We start from the raw sequence: 18776 nt of genomic DNA on the forward strand, positions 1-18776 counted from the left end.
TGGAAAGGAATACAGTCACCTTGGTTCTCACGGCTCAGTGACCACACACTGACTCAGATCATCTCATGGCCAGTGGTGGCCTCCCTTCAATTGTGAACTTCTCCCACAGTCTGTAGTCTCCCCTATTCCCACAATCAGTTTTCTCTTTGTTCATCTCTCTCACTACGCTAAGAGAGCCAATGCATCTTACTGACCCTGTTGAGTGAAGAGAAAAAGAGCTTCTCAGAAAAGTTCACTCCTCAGAAATGGTACCCCTGGGAGTAGCCATTTCGTTTTTGTGATCTCTTAGCACTTCCACCTTTCAAAAGTTCTGTTGCTAAATTAAGAGTTCACATCTCTCCTGTGTATACATCAAAAGCTGTATGTGTGGGCTTCCCTGGTGGCACAGTGGTTGAGAGTCCGCCTGCCGATGCAGGGGACACGGGTTCGTGCCCCGGTCCGGGAAGATCCCACATGCCGCAGAGCGGCTGGGCCTGTGAGCCATGGCCGCTGAGCCTGCACGTCCGGAGCCTGTGCTCCGCCACGGGAGAGGCCACAACAGTGAGAGGCCCGCGTACCGCAAAAAAAAAAAAAAAAAAAAAAAAAAAAAAAAAAGCTGTATGTGTCCTCAGAAACATCTCTTGGCACTTTTTTTTTTTTAACCATTCACTCTGCTCATTCATTCATCTTCAAGTGATCACACCCATTAATTTATTCCACAGATTTACACTTTACATGTGGAAAATCCTCCAGGTGCTAAGAGGCTCTAGTGAGGTGTGCATGGACCAAGGACAGGACCCCTAACTTGCAGAGTTTAGCCCACCTTTCATCTCCAGCATTATAGACTCAGGCACATCATCTCCCTCCACTTCCTTCCTCAGCTCCAGCCTCTTCTTCCAGTCCTCCTCATTAGGGACGACCACCACCACTTTCCAAGAGAAAGTCTTGAACAGCAATAGCTTCTGCCATTGGCCAGAGTTGTACACGTTACACTGATCAAGAACGAAGTTCCGGGCTTCCCTGGTGGCGCAGTGGTTGAGAGTCCGCCTGGCGATGCAAGGGACACAGGTTTGTGCCCCGGCCCGGGAGGATCCCACATGCCGCGGAGCAGCTGGGCCCGTGAGCCATGGCCGCTGAGCCTGCGCATCCGGAGCCTGTGCTCCGCAACGGGAGAGGCCACAACAGTGAGAGGCCCGCGTACCGCGAAAAAAAAAAAAGAATGAAGTTCCTCTTTATCCGGGAAGCAATCTGGACCAGCTTACTAAGGCACTGGGAGGCTTGCTGAACTAAAAGGTCTCAGTTTTTGGGGTCCATCTGTGGCTCCTCGAGCCCCTTCATCCATATTTGATTGAGCACAGTCTCAGATCCCAGGACATTGTATCTTTCCTCAGGGTTTTCTTTTGCATATTTCAGTGCCCACTGGGTCTTTCCAGATCCAGGCAGCCCCACCATTAGAATCACCTCACACTCCTCTATGGTCTTGGGAGGGACTGTAGTGAGCACGCGCTCCTCCACAGGCATGGCATGGATGAACACAAACTCTTCTGGCGGTGGGAAGAAAGGTTCCTCCTCCTGACCAAAATATAATCTACAACACAATTTTTGCAGAGGACATGGGGTAGGAGGGCCCGGTCAGCCACGGATTCCTTGTTGATACGGAATGCCACACCAAGGTCTTCTCCATTCTTGGAAAACGAAAGTTCTACTTCTTCAACCTCAAAATTGGCAAAGCAGCCAATGACATCATTCTCCCCAAAAGTCTGGCCAAATTCCTCAAACTGCCCATTCTCTGCCTCGAGTCCTCGTCCACTCAAACCATAAGAGAATCCATCCTCACCAAGCTGTGGATGGGAAAAATCAACAAACCATCCAACTCGAAGGAGAGACACCTCTGTGCAGCCTTCTTTCATTGGGAGATTCTGGGTTACCTTGGCCTCAAAGCAAACTTTCCCCTTTGTCACTCCGTAAGTACTTCTTGCCCCAGACCAAAGGGTGTGGAACTTCTCTGAGAAAAGTGGCTGCCCTCCATAGCGGTCTTTGCTCACCCGAAAATGGAGATCCGAGGTATATGTGTCCAGGTTCGCAAGAGTCTGATCCTCTTCCTCATCTTTTGCCTCTTCTTCCGAGGGTGGTGGAGACTTTGAACCTGTTCCTCTGCGGCCTTGTCACCCGGCGCTTCGGATCCCGGCGTCTCGTCTCCACTCTGATCCTCCGGCTCATCTTCCTCCCCTTTGCCAGTGCCCTGCTCTTCGCCACCGGTCACCCGACCTGACTCGGCTGTGGCCTCTTCCGCCAGTTTCTCGGAAACATAGGGCTCAGCCGCGGTCTCCACGGCTGCCGCCTCCGGGGGCTCCAGCGGCGGCTGTGTGGCCTCTCTTGGCACTTTTTTTTTTCCTCTCCCGTTGCGGAGCACAGGCTCCTAGACGAGCAGGCTCAGTGGCCATGGCTCACGGGCCCAGCCGCTCCGTAGCACGTGGGATCTTCCCAGACTGGGGCACAAACCCGTGTCCCCTGCATCGGCAGGCGGACTCTCCACCACTGCGCCATCAGGGGAGCCCTCTCTTGGCACTTTTTAAAGGCTCTGAAAGCTTTTGTTTATTTGCCAGTGAACTTAGTAGAGAATATATTCCACATATGGACTTATATACAGTATATAAAAATGCTTGGTGAAAAATTAAATACAATGTGAACCTGAAATATCCTGTTAAAAATTACATTTCAAGCCAATTTAAGAAACTATTTTTGCATTATTTGCCACTTAGATTTTTAAAAGCATAACAAAACCTAATCAACTAAAACATTTAAAAAACAAGTGACCGGTTTATTTTAAGAAGGATGATGTTTATCTCACCATAACTTCTGTCAGGATAAGATAATACCTGTTAGATGAGGAAAGAGTTAACATGTCAATTCCTATTGATTAGCCACAGAAATATTTTGTCACCAAAGTGGGTGTATCATACTTGTAAAGTATATATTTTAATAAATAATTTGTTGAATTTCATCTATAATATTGGGCCAGGCACTGGGCTAAGTGTTTATGTTTATATGCACAAATACACACCAAACAAAATCTAATTTATTCCCACCTCAGTGCTGTGAAGTTAGAACTTTACAGATCAGGAAACTACAGCTTCAAGGGATGAGTTCCTCACCAAAAAGTTCTCTTGAGTACTAACTGCAACTTGACCATTGTATTTCTATGAGTTTTTGTTTGTTTTTTTGTTTTGTTTTGTATTTCTTGAAGTATAGTTGATTTACAATATTGTGTTAATTTCAGGTGTACAGCAAAGTGATTCAGTTATACATGTATATATCTATTCTTTTCAGATTCTTTTCCCTTACAGATTATTATAAGAAATTGGGTAATCTTATCAATATCTAGTTCCCTGTGCTATATAGGAGGTCCTTGTTGGTTATCCATTTTATATTCCTATGATTTTAAAAAAGATATTTAACAAATTTTGACAATACATCATTATAGTTTAGTTATCATTTTAAAGATTTTTCTGTTCAGTTCATTACCCATCAACATTATCTTCTTTTAAAATATACTCTCCCTGGTCTGGGAAGATCCCACATGCTGTGGAGCAACTAAGTCCGTGTGCCACAACTACTGAGCCTGTGCTCTAGAGCCCGTGAGCTACAACTACTGAGCCTGTGTGCTGCAACTACTGAAGCCTGTGCACCTACAGGCCGCACTCTACAACAAGAGAAGCCACCACAATGAGAAGCCCACACACCTCAACAAAGAGTAGCCCCTGCTCACTGCAACTAGAGAAAGCCCACACGCAGCAACGAAGACCCAACACAGCCAAAAATAAATAAGTAAAATAAATAAATTTTAAAAAATAAAATAAAATATACTGTGATATTTGTGAGGACTGTATCCTTAAGACCTTCAGCAAAACTCAAACACCAGTATCGTATATCTGTTCCCAGCTACACACAAATGGCAGGTCCATACAATACGGTAAGCCCCCTTTGAGGCTGATGCACCTTGGGAGCTAAACTCACAAAGCTCTGTCTGCACTCTAGCCTCCCAGCAGGTGGGTCCAATTCAGGTTTGCACTTTACTGAGGTCACACACACCTTGAAGGTGAAATAATCCCATTTTGATGTAGCTCTCAAATCTCCAAAGCCAAAAATGTTAAAGCCTAATCACCAAAGATCTTCAACACAGTATGTTTTTTAAAGAGCTAATAATTTTCCTATTAAAATGTTTCTGACGTTCAAGGAAATTTTTTATCACATTTGTTCTCTGAGATAGAGGGAACTTTAGTTCAGGAAGAGTAGAGCTGAGAATGTGAGGTCACTTCCCTCTCCTGTGCATTCCCTGGAGTCCTTCCTACAATGCTGCTCCAGGAAGTTTCCTGTCTCCATTTCTTAAATAAGTTTAATCACTTGTGCTCCATAGCATTCTTCCCCTGGGTCTTTAAACATGCACAATCTCCCAGACGTCGAGAAAAACTTCCCTTGATTTTCCTGGAATAGGATTCTTTACCATCCCCAAGGAGTCGTTATGGGATCACCTGCCAACATTCTCAATGGTAGCTGTTTCAAATAACATTAAACACCATTTCCTGAGTAGCTACTCCTCACTTGATGTCCTGCCAGGTTGAGATGGTGGGGTGGGGGTGGAGGGCAGCGAAGGCACGGATTCCCATATTCAGAAAGCTCAAAGCGTGATGGGGAGGCAGACATACAAACAATCACTATAGGTTATCGTAGATGTAAAGCGTGAAACGAAGATCCAAAGAGGGAGAAAGAGACAGGAGAGAGGTAGAGGACAGCAGTGGCCACAGACGGTTTAAAGAAGCAGGAAGTGGTTAACGTCAAGTGAAGGAGAAAACCTAGGCAGAGAGGGTCTGAAAAGCATGCCAGCTTGGCTGCAAAGAGAAGGAGGCAGATAAGGCAACAGCTGGAGCAAAAGGCACAGTCAAGGGAGAGGGAGGGTCTGTTAGTTGCCATGAGTTGAGGGTGATAGATTCAACTGCTTTAATGTGACAGCTGTCTGGATAAATATGATGGTGATGGATAAATGTCGAAATAGCTTCAGATGTAATTAAATTAAGTTGGAGGGGAAAACATCTCCTCTGGAACCCAGGACAGATTTTAGATTTGTGTAAAGACCAGCCAATGTACTGTTTGTTTAGTAAATTCTGCCTCCCAAGATTTTGAAGCAAAATTTTAAATTCAGCATTTGAAAACCAATTATGTGTGTAAAGGCAGTTTTCAATCACCTGAGTTCAAATCTTAGCTTCACTGCTTACTGGCAGTGTTAAAATCCTGGATAATTTACTAAAATTATCTGTATTCTAGTTTTCTCAGCTGTAAAATGGAAATAATTAATATTACATCATCGTAGCTTTGCTGGAGGAGCAAATCAGTTAAATCACATAAGGTGTTTAGAATAGAGACTAGCAATAGTCAGCCCTCGATATATTTAGCTATCATTGTAATTATTATAATTACGAATATCATTATCTGGTCTTATTTTGGTCACAGTTCTTATAAACATAAGTCAGTTTATTTACTTCATTTTACAAATGAAGCAAAATGGCTTCACGTGAGTAAATAATTTGCTTTGAGCTCTACACCTCATCAGAATTAGAATAAAACTCCCAAACCTTTCTTCATACACACCTTAGTGTCTGTTAAATATGAACAGATCTTTACACCAAGGGCACCGCAATGGCAAGACAGTCTGAAATTATTTTATACCTAAGAAATGAAGTAATAAAAATATATATACATGTTTAGGCTCAAGTTCTTCTTATATCACATCTGCCCTGGGTCACAAGGTCCACAAAAATTAGATGCAATCTAATTGTATTAGAGCAAAAAATACTAACAGTAAAAGAAATTAAAAGGAGGAAATGTGGAAACATAGAATTTTATATAGAGTAAAAATATCATTCAAAAAAAGGTGAAATAGAGACAGAAACAGATAATTCATTGCTGTAAGCCCTGTATTAGAAGAAATACTAAAAGAAGTTCTTAAGCATAAAGAGAAATGATAGATAGAAAATAGGAATCTATGTGAGGGAATGAAGAATTGCAAAAAATGGTAAATATGTAGTAAAGGTAAAGGTCTTTCCTCCTTATTTAAAATTTATTTAAAAGACAATTAACTTTCTAAAAAATGAAAATTTATTGTGGGATTTATAGTATATGTAGTAGTAAAATATATGGCAGAATACAGAAATAGCAGAACTAATGGAAAGGAAAAATGGAAGAATTCTGCTTTAATTTTTTTAATAATATATGTGATGTGGTATAATATTAACTCAATGTAGATTATAATAAGTTAAGGATGTATATGATAATTCCTAGAGCAACCACTAAAATATAAAACGAAACTATAGCTGAAAAGCCAATATAGGAGACAAAATGAAATTCCCCAAAGTACTTGATAATTCCAAAAATGTCAGGCAAGGAGGAAAAAAGATTGAAAAAGCAATTAGAAAACAAATAGCAAGATGGGAGATATTAACCCAACCACAGCAATAACTGCATTAAGTGTAAACTAAATACTTTCATTAAAAGGCAGAGATTATAGACTGGATATAAAAGTAAGACCCAATGATATACTGTCTACAAAAGATATACTTTATTTTTTTTAATTTTTTATTTTTTACACTTCAAATATAAAGAAAAAGATAGGCTAAAAGTAAAAGGATGGAAAAAGATGCACCATGCAGACACATATCATAAGAAATCTGGAGTAACTATATTAATATCAAAGCAGACTTCAAGCTTAACAAAATATTAGCAGACAAATCCACTAGCATATAAAAAGGATGATATATCATGACTAAGTGTTAGGTTCATCCCAGTAATACAAATATAATTTTAATCTTTTGGCACTGTTTTGATATCTTTTGCCATACAAAAACATTTTTCTATAATCCTGTTTTGGTGAACAGATCTTCCTAACCCCCAGGGTGTCCAAATAATCATCTAAATTTTATAAGTTGTTTTTACTGACTTTTTCTATACACTTAATTCTTTAATCCACTGGGAATTTACTTTTGTATGTGGTGTGTGATAGCATTCCAACATTATTTTCCTCCAGATGGATTAAACAGGTGTACCAACCATTTATTAACTAAGTGAGCCTTTTCTCACGGAATTGTAATTTTAGTTTGTCAAACATTAAATTCCTATATATGTTGAAATCCATTCCTGGGATCTTGATTGTCTTCTATTGTTCAGTTTGTTTGTTCCTATATCAATACAATGTCTTGTACTTTATTGCCTAGTATTCTCCTCACTATTCCTCTTTTAATTAATTTTTTGGCTAGTCTTAGAAATTTCTTTCTCTGTATGGACTTTAAGATTACTTTATTCAGTAAAAAATTTTTCTTATGATTCTCATTGTAATTTCCTTCCTTTCATAGATTAATTGGAGAAAATTTAAATTTGGAGGACATTAAGGACTCCATTCAAGAACATGTTTCCATTTGTTTCATTTTTTAATATTTGACAATAAGATTTTACAACTTCCTTCTTAAAGAATCTGTATGTTTCTTCTTTATTTCTAGGTATCTTTAGTTTTGTTACTATTGTGAATGAAATTATAATTCTATTTTGTTTTAAACTGATTATTGCTTTTATAGAGAAAGGATTTATAATTTTTTAAAAATTAAGGCTCATATCTGGACTTTTGGAAATGTGGGAAGAGATCACCCAGCCCTGTAAAGGCAAGCCTGAGCTAACAAAATCATCAGTTAGGATTAATCAAGATCAGTCCAAATTTTGTTCTAAATTTGTCTCCTGGTGGCTCCCTTACCCGGCTATTTTCTGATTTGGGCACCAGTAAAGCAGTTTTTTCTGTTCTTGCTTGACTGAATTCTACTTGTAGTATATTCAGTGCCACTCTTGCCCCTCAGACTGGTCTGAGAGGATGCTCCTTCTTGGGGGCTGGGATCCAGCACAAGACCAGATTCACCCTATCTCACAGGTAATCGGATAGATATCACTCATGCGATGTCCAACCATATGGAATAAGACTTTTATACCAGCAATATAAAACAATTAACCATCTCTACAATGGTCTTAAAAGTTATCTATGTGGTAAAGATTATTTCTAATAGCAGATAAGAAATCATTACAAACTCTAAGGATGGCCATTTAAATGTGGTTATATCAGGCTCATAAACCTTATAAATTAAAAGACTAAATCTCAATGCAGGATTAGCCTTCAACAACAATATTAAGTAGGGTAACTCTCCTTTATCTTCCCTTGACATCGGTATCTAGTGTACTAATGGTGCAATTTAGCCATCTTGTCTTCTCCCTACTTCTACACCCTACGAAGGCCCAATCTCCACCTACTCCCAATACCCTCAACCAGACACAGGGAAATCAGACTTCTGTCTGAACAACAGGCAAACGCAAGTACATCTGACCTACGACAGCACCCTGCTTCTGTCTAGACAGTCCTCATTTAGAGAACCAAGCCTTCATATCTGGGTTTAGTTCGGCTTTTTGACCTGGCTCAAAACAGAACTCTCTACTTCTGAGTTGACCTCTGCTCCTCCCCTCAATCCTCCCCCCGACCCCACTGATCCACTTATTATCTCCTCTTCTATGACTCCTTCCCATTCCAGAACATATGCTGAACATTTTCTTGCTGGAGATCTAACTCTTGAATTTCATTTAGGATAATAATTCCTTTTAGTTCCTTTGTCTCCTGTAGCTTGACCCCCCTCCAACCACCACAACCCTCCCTCCTCTGTCCCCTTCTTCCTTCTACCCCAGGCTTCTGCCCTATTTGACAGGCAACATCCAGGGCTCCACCTCTAACTGCTGGAGCAGGTTATCACTGGGCTTTGGGGACATTGACCTCGTCTGCGTTTGAATTTGAAGCTTGACAGTTATCACATTTGAGCCTCATAGGGGAAGCAGGCTAGGGTCTGTAATTGTATTATCTTCATTTTAAAAAATAAAGGAGGGGCACAGTGGTTGGGAGTCCGCCTGCCAATGCAGGGGACATGGGTTTGAGCCTGGTCCAGGAAGATACCACATGCCGCGGAGCAACTAAGCCCGTGTGCCACAACTACTGAGCCTGCGCTCTAGAGCCGGCAAGCCACAACTACTGAGCCCACGTGCCACAACTACTGAAGCCCGTGCACCTAGAGCCCGTGATCCGCAACAACAGAAGCCACCGCAGTGAGAGGCTTGCGCACAGCAACGAAGAGTAGCCCCCGCTTGCCACAACTAGAGAAAGCCCGCGTGCAGCAATGAAGACCCAATGCAGCCAAAGATAAATAATTTATTAAAAATAAATAAATAAATGAACTGAGACTCAGAAAGGCATTATTACTTGTCCAACATCACACAGAAGTGAAATCTAGACTTGAACCCGGGTCTTCTGACTGAAAATTCCTTGCTCCCTGAAACTGTTTCTTTCTGTTTCTGAGCATAGTTAAAAAAAAGAAACAACAACAACAAAAAATCCAGACGTTTAAAAACACCTTGAGGGAGTTTGGCATTAGCAGATGCAAACTATTACATGTAACATGGATAAACAACAAGGTCCTATTGTATAGCACAGGGAACTATATTCAATATGTTGGGATAAACCATAATGGAAAAGAATATAAAAAAGAATGTGTATATCTGAGTCACTTTGCTGTACAGCAGAAGTTAACACAACATTGTAAATCAACTATATTTCAATTAAAAAATTTTTTTTAAATACCTTGAGGTTTAGAAACACCTTGAGGATGGAGAATGTGTCTTTTTGTCTTTAAATTCATCCAGTCTCCCAAACAGCCAATAAGAGCTCACATAGCACAAGGTCAAGCACAATATATTTTGATAAACAAACACTAATTCTGTGGAAAGTATACACAAACAGCAAAATGAAGTATCAAACCAATGCATGAATAAAGAAGTACGAACATTGACATCACTTACAGCTGATGGCTTTTCTAAGGAGAGCATTTATAGAAAATATGTATTTGAGATACAGAATAAATTGTGAGTTTATAGAATATCAGAACCAGATCATGGAGATCTCTATGATCTTCTTATCTAATCCCACTCAACAAACAGAGTAGCCAACATTGAGAAGGCAATATGGATTAAAATAATCTGAGAAGCAAGACCTTTGTTTTTCTGAAACTCATTTTTCTAGGAAGGAATCTTTCTGGTCAGTTTTCTTTTGGGATCAGCATTTCCTACCATTATTAAGCTACATAAATGCACAGTATGAGCTATGTTTATCTATTTAAACATCCAGTAAAATTCAATAATTTTAGATGAATTAATAAGTGTTTAGATTGTTTATTTTGACTTTATCTCTTTTGTTTTGTAATTTCTTTATCCAAAAAATGATTACAAAAGATGTTGCCGTTTTGTTTCTTGACTCTGTGTACATATCGTACAGTCAAAAAGTCTTAAATTTTTAAAGCCTAATTCATTTTTAAAATCTCTTACCTTAGACTATCAAAAAGCAACCCTGCCTTTAAAGTGATTTGGATATAATGGAAACAAAAATAATTTTATCTAAAGAGATCAATATAAAAATGATCTTGAAAATATTTATATTTGTGACCCAAATAATGTTTCCATCATTATAAAACTAAATCTGATCTCAAAAATTACCATATTAAGTTGTTTTTCTGTGGGTGACTCCTCTAAGTAGTTTGTAAAGTGAATTATTCTAAGAAAAGCAGTTTTCAGTAATCATAGACAATGGCATGGAACAAGAATAAATAGAAATGAAAATTGTATGTGAATTTAAATAAAACCTTAACTGTATATAACAAGAATAACAGTTTGGAATTATACTAATGTGACTTTCTCTTTTGCATTTCTTTGTATGCTACTTTCCTCCAAGCCTGCTAGAGGCATCCTTTTGCCTTAGGAGATTTGGGCTGGTTGTAGGAAGGCTGCAAAGGGATGGATTGAGTTCCCTCTCAGCCTTGATATTGTGTCTTTTTAATTTTGGCCATTCTCATACATGTGTAATGATATCTCTTTGTGGTTTTAATCTGCATTAAATGTATACATATATCCCCTATCTCCTTCCTTTAAAAAAAAAAAAAAGAACAGTTCCCACCCACCTCATATGGTTGCTCTGAAGATTAAGTGAGATAACTCATAGAAAGCACTGTAAAACACATATAGCTTATAATCAATAATATAATCACGTGAACTAAGAGATTTTATAACAGCGCCTGCATGGCTGAATGAACCAATTACACACTTGAACACATTTGTCTTGGAATAAGACAGAGGATAGATTGGGGGATAATGATGACCAAGAAGTCCAGGGTTTGGTCTTCTAAATGGAGTCGCAAAGGGGGAAGACATTTAAAGGATGAATAGTTAAAGTTCTAGCAGAGAAGTAAAAGCAATGCTTCGGATCAGCTGAAAAAGAGTGGTAATAGAGGCTGAGAGCGTGTCCAGGCAAAGATTACAATAGATGACTATTTATGATTAATGCCCAAGTAAGATAAGATAACTGGGCAAATACAGCTGAAATTTTGCACAATGCTGTGGAAAGAGATCTCAGCCTAGCTTTAACTAGAGTTTTGGTGTCTTTGAAACAAGAAGATTGGACAACATAATCTCTAGGGTTATGTATGGATCTAGCAGCTTGTGAAATTTCCAAACTGTGCTATGGGATTGGGAGTGGGAAGAGAGAGAGGTTGTGATCCCTGAAAATTCCAGGTGATTGAAATAAAAAGGAAATCTAGAATTGAAAGTTATCAGAGTATAACTGTATCCTTACAGTGCCCTTTGTAGGTAATGGAAGAAGAAGGGGGCAATGGGGCACTTTTCCAGCATCTCTGCTCTCAGTGAATATCACATGAAGTATTGACATTCAAAAATGGGATTGCCAAGGAATGGGAGGGAAAAAAATGCAGGAACAGGGTGATGGATAGATGGATGGTTAAATGTCCAAACTCAGGATATTCAACCACTGGATTTAATTTCTCTGAAGATCATTATGAAATAGTGTAGCTTATTACATTTTATATATGGTTTAAAAAATTCTTGAGCTAATCTGCTACTGCCATGAAATGTATTTCAAGGCTTTAGTTTCCCAAATGGTGCTCACAGGGATGAAAACAAATTTAAACATTTTCCCAAGGAAAACAACACTGACATATTCAAATAGTGTTAAAGTTCCTTCTAAAGGCAAGAACATGTTAATTTTGAGTTACCTGAACTATCCCGACCTCTGACTTCTCCTGTACAAGTAGATAATTGACATTTTTGGATACCTATCATGCCAAGCACTGTACTAGGTACTTTTACACATTTTCATCTATACATTTTCCTATTCAATCCTCCCAAGAATCATGTAGTTTTGGCAAAAGAGACTTTGTTCATAGAAGTTAAAGTATGTCAAATTCTTACTGTAAGTAAGAGGTAGAGCCCTCTGGGAATTCACAATTTAGTTGAGTAGGCAGGAACCCCAGTAAAAATATCTTAAGGTAAGTGCTATCATAGACATCCATTAGACCAGTGCAGCTCCCAGAAGAAGCTCTGGGAAGGGCTTTAAAGAATGAGTAGAACTTTGACAGGTAAATATTGGGATGAAGGGGAAGAAGTAGAAGAGAAATTCAAAGAAGGAGAAAAGTTTCACATAGGTACACATGATGATCAGAAAATGCCTGGTGTGGTCATGGAATGGTGAGTTGCTGTAATTGGTGGGGGATAGGGTGGTATGAGATGTCAGTGTATGACTGGCTTAGAGGCAAGAGGAGATATGACTGTAACAGGCAACAGAGAACCACAAAGAATTTTGACCAGAAAAAAATGGCTGGATCAGGACTGTGGTTTAAGAAAATACTTCCAGCAGGCTTCAACTAATGTATGGTAGTCTGGGTAGAAGGAGGAGAGACGAGAGGCAGGGAGGCTGGTGAAGTCTGCCTTGGTAATGCTGGCAGGACCTGAAGAGGACCTGCCCTAAGGCCCTGCCAAGGAAGAGGGAGAAATGCACTTCCTACTCAAAATGTTCTCTCATAAGCTCCCTCTGCACTGATTCCTTGGAAAACAAGGTAGAATTCCCTAACTTCTTGATTTGAAAGGTTTTTTGTTTGTTTGTAGTTTGTTCTTTGGCAAGTAAAAAGGAGCTCTTTTTGGGTGTCCTTTACCCGGGTTCTGGGTATAAGGAACAGAAGTAGAATGCTAGTGATCTCAACAGAATAATTCTATCAATAGAATTAGATTGGATGGGGAGACTTAATGATGACTCCTAAATTTTAAACCCGAATGACTAGGAAAACCGTGGCCTCCCTGTAGGAAATTAGATAATGATATGGGAAGAAAGACAGTATGCTTATTTTAAATAGATTCAATTGGAAGTTACAATGGGATTTTCATGCAGAAATATCCAGAAGCTGCTGAAAGGCCAGAACTAGTGTTCATTAAAAAAAACAACAGAGGCTGAAGATAATAGAGTTAGCCATTATCCGCGTGGAGATAAAGCCGTGTGGGGAGATGTCTGTGCTGAGGAATAACATGGTGGCAAAGGGAAAAGATGGCCCAGGGCAGACCTGAGAGGAAATAGAGCTGGAGAAGAGGAGGCGTCTAGAGAGAAAGAAAGGACAGAAGGCGAGAAAAGTCTAAAATTCAGAGTTGCAGAGGCACAGGGAAGAGAGGTGAAGGTGGTAAATGCAGTAGACTTGTGGAAGGGGAGGAGGGGGGAGGATGTAGATGCAGGGTCCGTGTTTTATGATAAAGGGTCGCTTTCTGCCTTCTCCTCTCGCCCCATTCCAGTCCATCCAGGACTTTATTCCTCTCTCGCTGCTTGGCCTGGGCACTGATGACATTGATGACTGCTTAGCCACCAGTGTTTGCTTGTAAAATCAGTTTCCTCTTTACATGAAATTCTCCCCAAGAGCAAGAACTGTGTGGGGTCATCTACACAGTGGGTGCAGAATGGGGACTCAGGGAAGAAATCAAGGCAGCCTCCCTGAGAGAACAGTTTCTGGAGAGTGTTGGGAAGGGAAGTTAAATAGTAAGGTGTTATGGACCAGAAAGATGGTAAGAAATAAAGAAGCGTCTGATTATGAGAGTGGGCAGGGAGTTATGAGAAAAAGGAGAGAGAAAACTACGTCCAGAGAGAAGCAGAAAGAATAACATGTGTAATTCTAGGGTGGGAGAGATTTGAAGATGTTCCTAAACTGTGGTGAAAGCCAGTGGAAAGGACAGGATGGAGATGCAAGAAGAAGGTGTGGGTAATAACTGATGGAATGACTTTGAGAAGGGACTGGTGAATGCAGGAGAGGGATGAACTTCCGACCCAGGGCAGGGGGTGAGGGAAGGTGCAGAGAAATGGAGAGATGAGGTACCAGGTCAGAATGGACTAGGAGGAAGGAAACTATAGCTAGCCTAATGGAAAAACAAAAACAAAAAAACCTTGAGGTTCTAATACTGCCATTTATCAGTCATGTGACCTGTGGCAAGTGCCTTAACATATTTTTGAAAGGTTCAACTCCCTTTAGCTAAAATGGGGATACTACCTTCCAACTCCCCAAATCGGGCATATGGTCTTGCTTACTTGCAAGTGCTTTCTCGGCTTTTTGTTTGTTTTGTTTTAAATTTATTTGGGGATATTTCCCTTAGAAGGCAGAGAAGCTGGAAGATGGTCTGGATCTTATCAGCAAAGTAGCAAGTGGGTCACCAGAGCATGAAGGAGAGAGTGATGCCATAGGCCTGAGTGATCAGGAGGTTTCTGAGGGCTGGGCAAAGGATAGGGAGATGCACAACACAACGTGAATAAAAGGATTTGTAAGCATCAGTGAGGACCCAGGAGAAATGAGAGGGCAAGGATGTCTGATACTGAGGAATCAGGCCTCTTGGCTGAAAAAGTGTTAGAGAAGGCCTGCTCACAATCGTCCTAGCCTAACCTCTCTCACAGGTGAGGGTAATGAGAGGCGGCACCTGGGGCTCACGCATCCCAGCAGGCTTTGGGATGGCTTGACTGCGCGCTTCCGGGGTCAGGGGTTAGGGTCCGTTAGTTTCTACGAGGCTGCAACGGAGTCTCAACACAAAGATTAGGAAGCCGGGTAAGGAGCCTGGTGCACCTTACTTGAGACTGGGGTGTGTTAGGGCCCCCGCCAGGGCGGCCCAGCCCGGGCACCTGCCGCGCCTCGGCGTGCCAGTGGTGGTGCAGCTGGCTCCCGCCGCCGCAGGAACTTCAGGAACTTTTTTTTTTTGGTAAATTGCTGCGTGAGGAGAGGCCCCGCCCTTCCGCGCCCGGCCGCCCGGCCTCCCCTCCGGCGCTCCTGGCGGGTGTTCGTTCCCGGTCGGCGTGGAGAGCCTGGAGACGGCGGCCCATGGGACCCGTGGAGCTGCCCGCCTGGCTGCAGCCCAGGTAGGACGCTCGGCAGAGCAGGGAGAGGAGCGGGTACGGGAGGAGGGGCCGCCGGGGGTGAGGGTGGGGAACGGGGCGGTGGGTGGTGCCGATACTGATGAGCTAGGGGAGCACCGGCCAGCGCCCGAGCAAACTTAGGCCCCACACTCCGTGGCGCTCTGGACAGGTATTAGCTAATTCAGTTGTCTCGACAACCCTAAGAGTAACTGTTATTTCCCCCATTTTATAGCTATGGAAATGGGAAGGACGGGCTGCGTGTCCACCCTTCCTTTTGTGCTCTCTCTTGCCGTCTTTTTCTTTCTTCCCCCTCCGCCGACCTGGAGCCCTTCCCTTGACTTTCTCTACTTGCTGCAGAAACACCAATCACACGTGTAGATTTCAGGGCCCAGTTCTGGAAAAACTGATCCAGTGGTACGAGGGTAGAGCCTGGGATGTGTAAGTTTAACCCACGCAGCATGTGATTCTGCTGTAGGTTTGAGGGAGGAATTCCTCTTCCCCACTCATTTAGTAGTACTTGAGTCATCTGTAGGGGTGCCCAGGTAAAATCATCAAGCTACACTGTATCTGCTTACCAACGTATTTGCCTGATTTCCCAGAGGTTTCACGTCTCCAACTAGGAGAAAAATCTTGTCTACCCTGGGCAGGGCCACTCCCACCGCTTTTCCGAACCAGAGGCAACGCTTCAAACGGTGCTTTCTCTAACTCCCTCAAACGTGTATCTGTCAGTCTTCTCTTAGTCATCTCCCCAGCAACCCATTTTAAAAGCCAGCTTGACTTCCCATATCTGGCCCAAGTGACTGAACTGCTTTCTCTGTGTGTCTGGTGAAGGAAGCTATCTGCTCTTGCAAAATATAACAGGCAGTGGTGAGACACTGTCCCCAGTCACATAATGCATTCAGAAGTCAGGTGTGTCCCATGATTGAATTATCCACCACCTGGGAATACCACCATTGCTACTCCCCTCTTGTAACTATAACCTAGTTATCAAGTTCAAGTTCTGCACTTAGCAGGGACACATATCGACCACATCAGCCCCTCTCCATCCATATTTTCTTTTCAAAAATATTCATAGCCTACTTTGCAATGCTTTTATTCCTTGGGGAGCAGCAAGGTTAGAGGTTTATCAAAGATGAAAGTGGATTTTGAAATAGAACCATATTTGTCTTTAAACAAACTCAGGATGGTTACTTTAACAGATAGTGTGCTTTCAAAATCTGATGGGGTTTAGAGGGGTAACCAAATAAAAGACTCTGATATGGAATAGTTGTCTCTTGCTTGCTCAGATTGGCCAGTAAGTTAGTGAAAAGGTGAGTATAATGCTGAAAGGGTGATTATAAAGGAAGTGTTTAATATGTTTAAATGAAGTATTTTCCTGTATTTATTGTAGGTATAGGAAGAATGCCTATCTTTTCATCTACTACTTAATCCAGTTCTGTGGCCACTCATGGATATTCACAAATATGACAGTCAGATTCTTTTCATTTGGAAAAGGTAAAAGCCCAAAACAGTTTTGGATTTTTAACTTTCAATCCTCGTTTTCACCTAGTCCTGGTTATAATAATTTTTTAACTTCTATGAACTGCACCTAATAGCCTTCACTTCTCTAAAATGTAGTGACCATATTTTTCAGTAAGCATACTTTGTTCTTACTGCAAAAACCAAAACCTTTTTGGAGGAGGGGGGGAGGTAAGATGAGGGAAAGGTATGTGGCTTCCCCCTGAGTAGGCGTTTGCCCTGAAAACATAGACATGGCGTTGGGGTGGTGCCATTTCACTCTTCCTTTTTTGTTCTGCACCAAACCTTAGCAGATTTGGTGTGTGTTGTGGAAATCTGTAAATTCCAGTAAAACATTTTTTGCAGAGAAATCAGGAATTAACCAATTCTTCTCCTGTTTTTTATTCCCCAGGTTTCAGATAACTGGAAACTACTAACAAATGAAAGACAAACTTTATATTCCCCAGGCTTCTATTTGATCCCTTTAAAGGGCAGTGTGTCCATAAGAAAATGACACACTTTGTAGATGACTCATCACCTATATGGGAGTTAGCATTAATGGTTTAAGTCATAAGTTTCCTCCACTTTCCTAAAAAGTAAAGATTTTAAATGCATTTCAGTTTTCCAAGAAATGAATCACTGTCATTTAACATTCTGACTGTCAAAATAACATTCTTTTCACGTTCCATCCCCACATGGGTAAGTGTCATCACAGTTTACAACTGTTGCATGACTTGACAATTTGAGCAACTGCTGGTTTCAGCTAAAAACAAACATCTAGGATATATCTGGGAAAAGTCATGCTGTGCTCATCAATTCAGACTTCTGTATCCTCAGAAAATTAATCTACTTCTGTGGCACCATAAATGTTGCTTTTTCATTACTGCAATCTACAGATAAATTCTTGCCTTTGTTAAGAACCTCCAAAGATACAGCCTGAGGCTTGAATTTCAACTATGAGTGTTGGGAGTCCTCAAGCAGAGGAAAACACAGGGCTTAGGAAAACTTCCCTTATATTTTTAGGAAAAAACATAACTTCTAGACCTTGGAAGTTAGCTGTGGCTTTGAGGGCATATTATAGGTCATTCACAACATGAGTAACAAGGCATGAACTCTTTTTTATGCTGCCTGGCCTTTCCAGTAGGAAAAGTGCCTTAGTCAGCAGTGTACTTATTTCTTAATTGTTATCCTGCCGTTATAATTATAAAAGCTACGTATTATTAAAGAAACACAACCCATTCATATGGAAGGCAGGCTGAAAAGAACTATGTGGGGTTCAGTACAGTTCCTGAATCAATGTATAAATTAAGTAGCTCAACAGCACTCAAGCACCTGGACTAGTAACGTCTGCTACTTTCTTCCTTCAAGGAGCCGTGTGACTGATAATTCTGTTACAGCAAGTGCAGGGCCATGGATAAGAGCATGGACTGTCTATGCCTCAGGAATCATCTGTGAAATGGGGATGATAATTATGTCTATCTCATAGAGCTGCTGGGAAGAGACACCCTTTGTGGTTGATAAATTATTATCATGTGAATGATCACTAGGGAGTGAAAACAACAAAGACTTCCCTAGAAGATTCTTAACATGGCAGGATTTCAATTTAAAATTTAAACCAACACATTTATCCTATTTAGATGAACATTTGTTTGCCTCCCATTTCAGCTCTCTCCAAATGCAGTATTTGTTTTGGGCCCTCTGCAGTGGGCCCAAGTTCCAGTGTTTAAAACTCACAGAAATCCAGAAAGCACTAACTACATATATATGAGCCATAAATGCTAGATACACATAAGATGTTATTTGATATCATGGCATCATTAATCTCATTTCCATAAATCTTCTCTGAAATAGTATTTTCTCATCTCTGTCATTTTCCTGTCAATGGACAAGGTGTGGGCACCACAGCTTCTTTAATAAACTGACTTCCAGCCTGTTTTCACTGGTGTAGTCTAGAGTC

General features: G+C 41.0%; 2 protein-coding genes across 5 annotated transcripts in view; one reads left to right on the top strand and one right to left on the bottom strand.

The window, feature by feature from the left end:
* Window positions 1-779: 779 nt before the first annotated feature.
* LOC101322424 (heterogeneous nuclear ribonucleoprotein U-like protein 2) lies at window positions 780-15289 on the bottom strand. The gene is given in 6 exon segments (XM_073806932.1): window positions 780-982; window positions 1200-1568; window positions 1571-2125; window positions 2128-2398; window positions 15041-15146; window positions 15198-15289. Coding segments are annotated over 6 exon segments (1596 nt in total).
* The window catches only part of HACD4 (3-hydroxyacyl-CoA dehydratase 4), a 66882-nt gene continuing 63071 nt past the window's right edge, over window positions 14966-18776 (top strand). Inside the window, exons 1-2 of one of the 4 annotated variants that reach the window (XM_073806088.1) lie at window positions 14966-15325; window positions 16713-16816. In XM_073806088.1, coding sequence (XP_073662189.1) covers window positions 15288-15325; window positions 16713-16816 — 142 coding nt within the window. In that variant the 5' untranslated portion in view covers window positions 14966-15287. The remainder of the gene's footprint in view (window positions 15326-16712; window positions 16817-18776) is intronic. The other 3 variants (XM_073806089.1, XM_019934892.3, XM_004329397.4) reach the window with 3 other exon arrangements.

The sequence above is a fragment of the Tursiops truncatus genome, chromosome 6 (genome assembly GCF_011762595.2).
Source record: "Tursiops truncatus isolate mTurTru1 chromosome 6, mTurTru1.mat.Y, whole genome shotgun sequence".
NCBI classification, from domain to species: Eukaryota; Metazoa; Chordata; class Mammalia; order Artiodactyla; family Delphinidae; genus Tursiops; species Tursiops truncatus.